Genomic DNA, 12789 nt, shown 5'->3' with positions numbered 1-12789 from the left:
TTTTAGAAACTTTAGAGTGTTTTCTATCCAAATCTACTAACTATATGCATATTCTAGTTTCTGGGCAGGAGTAGTAACCAGATTAAATCGTGTACGTTTTTTCTGGCCATGAAAATACTGCCCCCTATCTCAAACAGGTTAACCAACACAAAAACATCCTGTGGCGTTCTGCATTAGCATCGAACAGACCCCGTGATATGCAACTTTTCAGGGAAGTTAGAAACCAATACACACAGGCAGTTAGAAAAGCCAAGGCTAGCTTTTTCAAGCAGAAATTTGCTTCCTGCAACACAAACTCCAAAAAGTTCTGGGACACTGTAAAGTCCATGGAGAATAAGAGCACCTCCTCCCAGCTGCCCACTGCACTGAGGATAGGAAACTCTGTCACCACCGATAAATCCACTATAATTGAGAATTTCAATAAGCATTTTTCTACGGCTGGCCATGCTTTCCACCTGGCTACCCTACCCCGGTCAACAGCACTGCACCCACCACAGCAACTCGCCCAAGCCTTCCCCATTTCTCCTTCTCCCAAATCCAGTCAGCTGATGTTCTGAAAGAGCTGCAAAATCTGGACCCCTACAAATCAGCCGGGCTAGACAATCTGGATCCTTTCTTTCTAAAATGATCTGCCGAAATTGTTGCAACCCTATTACTAGCCTGTTCAACCTCTCTTTCGTGTCGTCTGAGATTCCCAAAGAATGGAAAACAGCTGCGGTCATCCCCCTCTTCAAAGGGGGGGACACTCTTGACCCAAACTTCTACAGACCTATATCTATCCTACCCTGCCTTTCTAAGGTCTTCGAAAGCCAAGACAACAAACAGATTACCGACCATTTCGAATCCCACCGTACCTTCTCCGCTATGCAATCTGGTTTCAGAGCTGGTCATGGGTGCACCTCAGCCACGCTCAAGGTCCTAAACGATATGTTAACCACCATCGATAAGAAACAATACTGTGCAGTCGTATTCATTGACCTGGCCAAGGCTTTCGACTCTGTCAATCACCACATCCTCATCGGCAGACTCAATAGCCTTGGTTTCTCAAATGATTGCCTCGCCTGGTTCACCAACTACTTCTCTGATAGAGTTCAGTGTGTCAAATCGGAGGGCCTGTTGTCCGGGCCTCTGGCAGTCTCTATGGGGGTGCCACAGGGTTCAATTCTTGGGCCGACTCTCTTCTCTGTATACATTAATGATGTCGCTCTTGCTGCTAGTGAGTCTCTGATCCACCTCTACGCAGATGACACCATTCTGTATACTTCTGTCCCTTCTTTGGACACTGTGTTAACAACCCTCCAGACAAGCTTCAATGCCATACAACTCTCCTTCCGTGGCCTCCAACTGCTCTTGAATACAGTCCAACATCACTACTCTGGATGGTTCTGACTTAGAATATGTGGACAACTACAAATACCTAGGTGTCTGGTTAGACTGTAAACTCTCCTTCCAGACTCACATCAAGCATCTCCAATCCAAAGTTAAATCTAGAATTGGCTTCCTATTTCGCAACAAAGCATCCTTCACTCATGCTGCCAAACATACCCTCGTAAAACTGACTATCCTACCGATCCTCGACTTCGGCGATGTAATTTACAAAATAGCCTCCAATACCCTACTCAATAAATTGGATGCAGTCTATCACAGTGCCATCCGTTTTGTCACCAAAGCCCCATATACTACCCACCACTGCGATATGTACGCTCTCGTTGGCTGGCCCTCGCTTCATACTCGTCGCCAAACCCACTGGCTCCAGGTCATCTACAAGACCCTGCTAGGTAAAGTCCCCCCTTATCTCAGCTCGCTGGTCACCATAGCAGCACCCACCCGTAGCACGCGCTCCAGCAGGTATATCTCTCTGGTCACCCCAAAGCCATTTCCTCTTTGGCCGCCTCTCCTTCCAGTTCTCTGCTGCCAATAACTGGAACGAACTACAAAAATCTCTGAAACTGGAAACACTTATCTCCCTCACTAGCTTTAAGCACCAGCTGTCAGAGCAGCTCACATATTACTGCACCTGTACATAGCCCATCTATAATTAGCCCAAACAACTACCTCTTCCTCTACTGTATTTATTTATTTATTTTGCTCCTTTGCACCCCAGTATTTCTACTTTGCACATTCATCCACTGCAAATCTACCATTCCAGTGTTTTACTTGCTATATTGTATTTACTTCGCCACCATGGCCTATTTATTGCCTTTACCTCCCTTATCTCACCTCATTTGCTCACATTGTATATAGACTTATTTTTCTACTGTGTTATTGACTGTATGTTTGTTTTACTCCATGTGTGTTGTTGTATGTCTCGAACTGCTTTGCTTTATCTTGGCCAGGTCGCAGTTGTAAATGAGAACTTGTTCTCAACTTGCCTACCTGGTTAAGTAAAGGTGAAATAAAAATAAATAAAATAAAAATCTCAAACACCAACTCGACACTACCGCCTTCGTTAGGGTTCTTTGGCTGACCAAGCCTTGACTGCCGCAATGTGTTGGTGTTTCATAATATAGACCCACTTTCTTTTCATCCCCTTGCACGTTGTGAGAACGACATAACAGAATACTTGAAACAAGAGAAAGCAAATGATGTGTTCGTTCTTCCCAGTGGAAAAACACAACTTCACATCCTGATTATCCAGTGAGTGTCTGCCTATCCGTGAGCGGATAACAAAGCAATGTTAATTTGTCCGGCCTTGTCACTCAGTCTCTCTCGGTCTGTCTGAAGACTGAATTATCAATCAATCAAACTTCATTTATATAGCACTTTTCTTACAGCAAATGCATTTCAAGGTGCTTATTTAATAAAATAACGCAAATTTAAAATCAAGATAAATTCAGATATAAACTAAAATAGTAAAAACAATAGCAAAATAACAGTGGCTATGAGAGACTAATGCAGCAGGTGATAAAAGGTGATATAATATACTGGATATAGAATTAAATAAATGGAGTAGAGCAACGTCTGCTTCATGACCAGCACTGCATTTTGAAAGTGTGTTCGCTTAACGTTCTTTGAACTGAACTGCTGTCCTTGAATCCTGGTTGACACTATCACCGTTCTCCCAGGTGATTGACACGTCAAAACACCTTTTATAAAGCTCTAGTATAAGAATCTTTATCTCTGAAAAGGAAAGTTTTAGAAGCGAATAGGGGATGAAAAGTCATCTACTTCAGATAAATGTCACCTCTCCCTCACATACCTCCACCTTCCCTACAGACGTAATAGAGGGTGTAATGTGGATTAATGGTGTTATGAAGGAGGCACCCCTCATTGATAACCAACTTACACTTCTTCAACCCACACATCCTCTCTCCCTGTCTACCTCTCGCTCCATCTCTTTCCACTTGTCGCCCACAGTCCCTCTCTGCCTCTCTGACTCACCCATATTCCCCCACTCTTCCTCTCTCCCTCTTTTACTCTCCTCCTTATGCTTCGTCTCTCCCTTTGTCCCTCCAACACCCCATACTCCCTCTCTCTCTACAACTTTCTTCTCTCTCTCTTCCTCTCTCGCTCTCTCTCTTTCTCAATAGGATCAGTGCCCCTGGTCCAGCCAGACCCTGTAATGAGTTATTTACAGTGTGATAAACCTCTGCTTTAATCTCCTTAGACCTCAGGCACAAACCACTGAGCTCCACTTTATAGTGCAGAAATGTCACTTAGTGTAGTGTTGTTTGTGCCTAATATCCAGACAAAAGAAAGTATTCAAAAGTTAACTTCTTGGCTCATTAGTTTATACCCTTTCACCATTTATATTGTAATATTTTCAAGTTTCCTATTTATTTCCCCAACTTTGATGTCTTCCACTCTTTAATGTCTCTAACTCTGAATACTCGGCGATGAAAAGCCAACTGACATTTACTCCTGAGGTGCTGACCTGCTGCACCCTGTACAACCACTGTGATTATTATTATTATTATTCGACCCTGCTGGTCATCTATGAACGTTTGAACATCTTGGCCATGTACTGTTATAATCTCAACCCGGCACAGCCAGAAGAGGACTGGCCACCCTTCAGAGCCTGGTTTCTCTCTAGGTTTCTTCCTAGGTTCCTGCCTTTCTTGGGAGTTTTTCCTAGCCACGTGCTTCTACATCTGCATTGCTTGCTGTTTGGGGTTTTAGGCTGGGTTTCTGTACAGCAGTTTGAGATATCAGCTGATGTAAGAAGGGCTTTATAAATACATTTGATTGAATGAAGTCTTAAAGTCGCAATATGTCACTTTTTGGGTGACCCGACCAAATTCACATAGAAAGTGAGTTATAGAGCTATCATTCTACTTGAAAGCAAGTCTAAGAAGCGGTAGATCTGTTTTTATGTGAGCTATTTCTATGCTTCCCGTTCTAAAGTTTTGTTTATACGTCTTTTACTTTCAGTTTTGTACACCAGTTTCAAACCTCTGAAGAAACAATATTTTTGGTTATGGAAAATATATTTCAGTGGTTTAGATGGTACAATGATTCTCTACAATTTACTAGCTTATTTTGTCACATAAACTGAAATTAGGTGAACCATTAGAGTTTTAGCAACCAGGAAAGGGTGGAACGATTTCTGCATATTGCAACTTTAATGGCCATGTGTTTCTTCACAACTTATTCTGCAATCTGAATTAGATTTAAAATGTCTGCCACCTCTGCAATGACCCTGGGTAAAGGAGAGGCCTTGCTCTCATCATCCATCACAGCAAGATTTACAGTGTCTTCCGAAAGTGTTCACATGCCTTGACTTTTCTACATTTTGTTGTGTCACAGCCTGAATTTAAAATGGATTACATTTAGGTGTTTTGTCTCTGGCCTACACACACTAACCCATAATGTCAAATTGAAATTATGTTTACAAATGAAAAGCTGAAATGTCTTGAGTCAATAAGTATTCAACCCCTTGGTTATGGGAAGCCTAAATAAGTTAAGGAGTAAAAATGTGCTTAACAAGTCACATAATAAGTTGCATGGACTCACTCTGTGTGCAATAATATTGTGTAACATGATTTTGAGTGAATACCTCATCTCTGTACCCCACACATACAATTATCTGTACGGTCCCTCAGTCGAGCACTGAATTTCAAACTCAGATTCAACCACAAAGACCAGGGAGGTTTTCCAATGCCTCGCAAAGAAGGGCACCTATTGGTAGATGAGTAAACATTTAAAAAGTATCCCTTTGAACATGAAGTTATTAATTATACTTGAATGGTGTATCAAAACACCCATTCACTACAAAGATACAGGCGTCCTTCCTAACTCGGTTGTTGGAGAGGAAGGAAACCGCTCAGTGATTTCACCATGATGCCAATGCTAAGTTTAAAACAGTTACAGATTTTAATGGCTGTGATAGGAGAAAACTGAGGATGGATCAACAACATTGTAGTTACTCCACAATACTAACCTAAATAACAGAGTGAAAAGAAGAAAGCCTGTACAGAATAAAACTATTCCAAAACATGCGTCCTGTTGGCAACAAGGCACTAAAGTAATACTGCAAAAATGTGGCAAAGCAATTCACTTTTTTACCTGAATACAAAGTGTTATGTTTGGGGCAAAACACATCACTGAGTACCACTCTCCATATTTCCAAGCATAGTGACGGCTGCATCATGTTATGGGTATGTTTGTTATCGTTAAGGACTGGGGAGTTTTTCAGGATAAAAAATACATGTAATCGACCTAAGCACAGGCAAAATCCTAGGTGAAAACCAATTTCAGTCTGCTTTCCACCAGACACTGGGACATGAATTCACCTTTCAGCAGGACAATGACCTAAAACACAGGGCAAAATCTACACTGGAGTTGCTTACCAAGAAGACAATGAATGTTCCTGAGTGGCCAAGTTACAGTTTTGACTTAAATCTACTTGAATATCTATGGCAAGACCTGAAAATGGTTGTCTAGCTGTGGTCATAAACCAATTTGACAGAGCTTAAAGAATAATTGACAAATGTTGCACAATCCAATAGTGGAAAGAGACTTAAAAACTTACTGAGAAAGACGCACAGCTGTAATCGCTGCTAAAGGTGCTTCTACAAAGTATTGACTTGGTTGGGGGATGAATACTTATGTAAATGAGCTATTTCTGTATTTCATTTTCAATAAATTAGCATTAAGGAGTATCGTGTGTAGATGGGTGTGATTTATTATTATTATTTTTTTTTACTGAGGCCGTAAATGTAGAATAAGTCCAGGGGTATGAATACTTTCTGAAGGCATTCCTCTTTTCACTCTCCACTTCCTCGCTCTCTTTCTTCCGTCTGGTCTTCCTCTGTCCTTTCTCGCTCTTCCCTCTTTCTTCTCTTGCTCCATCCCTGTCAATCATCCTCTCTTCTTTCTCCCCTATCTTCCCCCTCTAAAATATATTAATCAATTCACAGAGAATGTTTAACCTTGCCACATTTTAATGCTAGACCAAACTGCAGTTAGGTTTGAGGGGAGGAAGGGGCTGGACAGCAATCAACTAGTTTTACTCTGTAGGGAAACTGATATTGATATCACAGCACATATAGTGCATGCTAAAGGAAGATGGCAGCCTGAGTTGGTATTAAACTTATGATGGTTTTGCCATCAGAGCTGTTGATATGAAACCTGTCTTGCTTCAAGACGAGATGAGAAAGGACCACTGTATTTCGTGCTAGGTGGGAGTCAGCTTTCTGATGTGCAATTCTCCTGAATACTAGATGTGATAACCACATGAGCCACGCTCAGTATGTGTTAACTGTAAGTGGCTTTGGATAAAAGCATCTGCAAAATTACCATATTATGATGATATATTTGAACGCTGCGTGGCATCCAAATGTGAGCAAGCAAGGGAAGAAGCCCTAAAGCTAGGGGCTATGCAGGGGGCAGCCTTCATATGGCACAGGGAGAGAGAGAGACTGGTGGTAGGAAGTAGGAAAGAAGGGACTGTCCTCCCAACAAACCCATCCCCTTAATTACAGTACAGAGCTGCCAGTAGCCTAGAGGGGAACAGTCAATTAGCGCTAGGTAATGGGCTTATGTAATATAAACCGCAATGGTCCTCTGTAGCTCAGTTGGTAGAGTATGGCGCTTGCAACACCAGGATAGTAGGTTCGATTCCCGGGACCACCCGTACGCATGACTAAGCTTTGGATAAAAGTGTCTGCTAAATGGCATATATCAATGCAATTGTAATGTTCTCTTCACGATGGATATTCAGGGAAAAGCATCTAGAGAATGTGTGGCCTGAAGACTACAATTATAATTTCATTTAAGTTTGATGTGAATGTTTATTTGTTAAATGTCACGATTACATATAATTCGTTTATCATATGTTTGATATTTTCAGGTTATATTGTTTGATATTATTCTTTAATTCAGGTAATTTTGTTTCCTTCCCTTTTTGTTTTCTAGCGTGACTTCTGCAAAGCTTGTCCACCCTGTTACAGATCCTGGTACAGTCAACCCTGTCACAGTCAACCCTGTTACAGTCAACCCGGTTACACACCCGGTTACAGACCCTGTATCAAACAGGTAATATAGTATACATGCCTATGGGCTGGATGGATGCTTTGCTCTACCTTGCTATTAAGCGTAAGCCTCTTCATCTGTCTTTCTGTGGAGAACCCCAGCTAATTCATCTCTCTGGAAGTCCTGCCTCTATCGCTGTCTCATTAAGTCAGTCCAACCACTAACCAACCGTATGCTGCGTGTGCCGTGTGTTGGATTGCCTGAAATCCTGCTATGCGTTGCTAATGCTAAGATGGGCAAGATTTATTTTACCTTCCGATTTGTCTTTAAGTATATTAAATAGAAAAAAATCAAGCTTAGCTCTCATCATGAAACTACTATAGCGTGTGTGTGTGTGTGTGTGTGTGTGTGATCGCAATGGGTAAAATACATTCTGTCTCCAAGCCTGAATCAAATTATATAATTGTTCCTCACAACGGGGTCTACCATTTACCTCTCAGATAATGATAGCCTCAGTGTTCAGACTGACACACAGTCACTAGTTATTTAGCTAAACAGACCCTGCATAGACAGACAGCAGACATGGGTTCAAATAGTATTTTTTTTCATTCAAATACTTAATAATTGTAGGGCTTGCTTGGAGCAAAGGAATTGTCACGGAGATGCAAAACTCTCCATTTGATTCTCCAGACAGAAACTAGTATTGGAAAGAAAACCAATACTATTTGAACCCAGGTCTTTCGGACAGTAACAAACTACAATGCAGCTTTGAGAAATGCTTCACTTCTAAGGCATGTTCTGTAACCTTTATCTTCATTTTTCTCTCTTATCCTCCCTGCTGACACACTAACACACACAGGGGCCATTGATCATGAGGCAGAGGCTGTATGATCTGGGAGCCTGGCTGTGTGGGTCGACAGTGCTTCTCAGAGAGATCATACTCCGGTTTACTGCTAGGGATTTCTACTAGCAGAGGTAACAGAGAGAGAGGGAGGGTGTGGGAGGGAGACGGGGAAGGTGGAGCCATACAGATGGCGGGAGAGATAGAGGGTGAAAAAGAGAAGCATCATTAAGGCGAGAGAGGAACAAAGAGGTCTATAGAAAAGGAAAACGAGAGAGCGAAAAGTGACAAAGAGAGTGATTGCCTATAGAAAGACTGTATGATCTAAGCATGATTTGTATGAGTCACTCTTCAGTTCTTTTGATGTTGTCATCAGGACTGATGTCACCCACTCATACTGGAGTCAATTGCCCCGCAATTCACAGACCTATTCACTGGGCCTGCCTCTGACGCACTTGGAAATGCTTGAAGTACGCACACACACTTTAATGCTGGAAAGCCTAGACTGGAGACAGGCGTTGAAGTTGGAGACTTTCCAGGTTCAGCTAAGAAGAGTGTCATTTAATATCTGTTAATATCCCTCATTCTCTCACAGATGCTTGAATTAACTCGTGATAATCCGTGTGACTTGGAAGGTCACGCACGGTTCACCAGCCCACAGAAACATAATTTGACAAGCATTTAGGGAATACCCCGGGCATGCGTTGTATAAAGGAATGTAAAGCCACAATGGAGGTTAATCCAGTCAAATGGGCTGTGAAGACAATTATCCACTTTGAAGATAATAACGTCTATATATCTATCTAGCAATTCACTATAAATAGGTTTTTAATGTTGATATATACTGAGTGTACAAAACATTAGGAACACGTGCTCTTTCCATGACATAGACTGAGCAGGGGAGGAGACGGGTTAAAGAAGGATTTTTAGACCTTGAGACAATTGAGACATGTATTGTGTATGTGTACCATTCAGAAGGTGAATGGGCCAGACAAAATATTTAAGTGCCTTTGAATGGGATATGGTAGTAGGTGCCAGGCGCACCGGTTTGAGGGTGTCAAGAACTGCAGCGCTGCTGTTTCCCGTGTGTATCAAGAATGGTCCACCACCCAACGGACATCCAGCCAACTTGACACAGCTGTGCGAAGCATTGGAGTCATCCTTGTGGAATGCGGTCGACACCTTGTATAGTCCATGCCCCGACGAATTTAGGCTGTTTTGAGGGCCAAAGGGGGTGGAGTATTAGGAAGGTGTTCCTAATGTTTTGTACACTCCGCATATTGTTAACAATGCATGTATCATTGTGTGTAAGTAAACAGCAGCCATTGCTATCCTATTTGTGGTCTGGCCTTTGTGTTTTTGAACACCAAGCTGAACTGATGTGTATCTGTGAAGTAACCTTGCCCCTACGTTCACATGTCTAAGTTACATTCACATACCTGTCATAACAATCCTGTTATAACCTCCTGTCCTGTCTGACCAGTCCTGCAACGTCCCTGCATGCAAGCGTCATACACATGGTTCAATCATGTCACAGACTCTGACGGACATACAGGCTGACCTGTTTATATGGCGGGTTGGAGAGGTGACGATTACAGTAGAGGAATGGGGGTAAGCGAAAATGTAGGATAATATTTGTCAAGCTTCAGGGAATGATAGCTGGCAGGAGAGGGGAGAAGACGGTAGAGTGGATTGTCATACCTTATCCTTTACCAGGGCTGAAATCAGCGGTGTACCCTCATGTTCAAGGTGTTTGTTCCTGTGAGTTGGGGACCTAAAACCCAGCTTTATTATCTCCCAGACAGACCGATACACATATTCTCTCTACCCCCCTCCACGCTCCAGATACCACAGAATATAGTCCACTGCTCAGAGACAATACTGATCTGAATACAACACTAGATGTATCAACTCTGCAAATAGGAAGATTTATAGGCAAGTTTAGCTTATTATTTGCTACTGTTGTTGTAAGCATTAAAACCTTTATGGTGCTGGGTAATTTATCCTGGGGGATCTTGAACTTTCCTGCATTTGGTATTGGCCTTGGGACATGGACTTTGAGGCCATTTAGTTTGTCAGGCAAAGTTGGCAGGCGATTTAAAGTGGTCTGACTTGGAGGAATATATCAGATGTGAGACAGAGTGAGTAATTGGTTTGATTTATGGGGCCTGCCTCCTCTTTTTGCCTCCTCTTTCTCTCTCTCTCCTCTTTCTCTAACGGCAGGGTTTGGCTCTAACAGAGATGGGCTCTCAGTGTGGTTGGAGTTTAAACTGCCGAACCGATAGAGGTAGACAGGCTTGGCCGTTAGGCAGCTCATTCGCAGAGCAATCAGTGTCTCACACACACACACACACACACACACACACACACACACACACACACACACACACACACACACACACACACACACACACACACACACACACACACACACAGTTGCACCGTGTCGCCTCTTAACCCGCCCATTAATCCCACAGAAGTTGAGTCCCAGCCTCATTTGTGTAGTCTTCTTGTCGCTTTTCTCATGTCCACCTGGATTTCTCTGTGTCCCCCCCCACCCCCCCACCCCACCCAGGCCTAAGGCTCCAGAGCAGGCTCCATCAGAGGAGAGCGACCGAGTGAAGAAGGAGCGCCCGATGAGCACCATGAGCGAGGCGTCTAACTACACAGGAGGGTCAGACTACAGCACCTACCCTGGCAGCAGCCCTGCCACACGGGTAAGAGCTCCATGTCGGCCTGTACATCCTACCCCTAATAGACCACTAGACCCATGCCCTAAGCACTAGTATAGATCTGAGAGGATTAGAAGTTGGTGGTTCCTAAAGAGCATATGGATGCCACTGTAAGGGATGTCATGCAATTCTGGTGCATGTACAAGGACCGGGTTGGATTTAATGTACTGTATCAAGAGTGACTTGGCTAATAGGGGCCTGTGAGAGGGGAGATAGAGGTCCCAGTTCTGGGATGTTGAGAGGTGTCTTGTGGGGTCAGTGCTCTCTCCCATTTTCGCCATTAAGTCAATGTTGTGAGAGCTGTATTAGTCCACAGAGAGTATCAGAACAGGGACTCTACATGAGAAAATATATGCTGGATTATCCCAGCCCTGTCACAGCGTGTCAGTCTATAAATGCTTAATAGACTGGTGTATAAATATGGATGCTTTGATCAAATGAAAAGACTTTCATGAATTAATGATTTTTTACTTCTGCTTACACTGACCAAAAGTATAGCTTGGTGGCATGTATTTATTAATGAGCTGTAATTATTGACGAGTTACCATAGAGCTCCACGGTGGAGGTGTCATAATACCCATAAACTCTAGCGGTCAAATGGTTCCAGTCATTTTTCCACCATTCATTTTTTCCATCTGGGAATTTAGACACACTTAAAATAAGGGCTGTGTATTGTGTAGGCTTACCCTGGCGCGATGTTTTGATAACCGTGTAAATCTCACTCAGACAAGGTGACTTTTATCAATATATTCGTCTGGATTAACCCCCCCAAAAATTTTTTAATGCTAATTAGCTGCTAATGTGGCTATCATAAAGAACTACAAATACTGGATTGGAACCATTTCCCTGTTCGATTGCTAGGTTGTTTGGTTATTGTGACACACTGTGGAACTCTATTGTGGGTCGAGCTACTGTAGCGCTATGCTCTGCTGCTGTAGGGATGGATAGAAGCTGCTGCAATGCTGTAAATTAGTCTCTCTCTCTCTCTCTCTCAGTAAAGATGGTCTTGTAGAATGGGCTAGTTTAATGAGGTGAATACTGTACCTCTTCCTTCTGTTGCTTTTTAACTTTATTTGTTTATTTATTTGTTTATTAACACCAAATAGCCAAATGCATGTTAACGGTATTCACCTATATTTACTTCCGGCACCGACAGAGATGGCCGCCTCGCTTCGCGTTCCTCGGAAACTATGCAGTATTTCGTTTTTTTTATGTATTTTTTCTTACATTGTTACCTCAGGTAATCTTAGGTTTTATTACATACAGTCAGGAGGAACTATTGGATATAAGAGCAACGTCAACTCACCAACATTACGACCAGGAATATGACTTTCCCGAAGCGGATCCTCTGTTTGGCCCACCGCCCAGGACAATGGATCGGATCCCAGCTGGCGACCCAAAACAACGACGCCGTAGAAGAAGGGGCAGACGGAGTGGTCTTCTGGTCAGGCTCCGTAGACGGGCACATCGCGCACCGCTCCCGAGCATACTACCCCAATGTCCAGTCTCTTGACAACAAGGTAGACGAAATCCGAGCAAGGGTAGCATTCCAGAGAGACATCCAAGACTGTAACGTTCTTTGTTTCACGGAAACATGGCTCACTCGAGACACACTATCTGAGTCGGTACAGCCACCTGGTTTCTTAACCTCTTGGGGCTAGGTGGGACGCTAGCGTGCCACCCGTGGTGCACTCCATCAACAGCAGGTGCATTTCAAGAGCGGCAAATTTGAATCCAAATAAATGTCAAAATTCAAATTTTTCAAAAATACAACTATTTTACACCATTTGAAAGATAAACATC

The 12789-nt window shown here is 42.9% G+C and overlaps 1 protein-coding gene across 1 annotated transcript in view; it reads left to right on the top strand.

Annotated features, from left to right (window-relative positions):
- Positions 1 to 12789, top strand: part of LOC106576123 (pleckstrin homology domain-containing family A member 5-like) — a 181238-nt gene that overhangs the window by 118282 nt on the left and 50167 nt on the right. The window contains 2 exon segments of the mRNA XM_045699744.1: positions 7357 to 7476; positions 10830 to 10971. Coding sequence (XP_045555700.1) covers positions 7357 to 7476; positions 10830 to 10971 — 262 coding nt within the window.

This window comes from Salmo salar, chromosome ssa17, assembly GCF_905237065.1.
Source record: "Salmo salar chromosome ssa17, Ssal_v3.1, whole genome shotgun sequence".
NCBI classification, from domain to species: Eukaryota; Metazoa; Chordata; class Actinopteri; order Salmoniformes; family Salmonidae; genus Salmo; species Salmo salar.
This window is presented reverse-complemented; position numbering and strand designations above follow the sequence as displayed.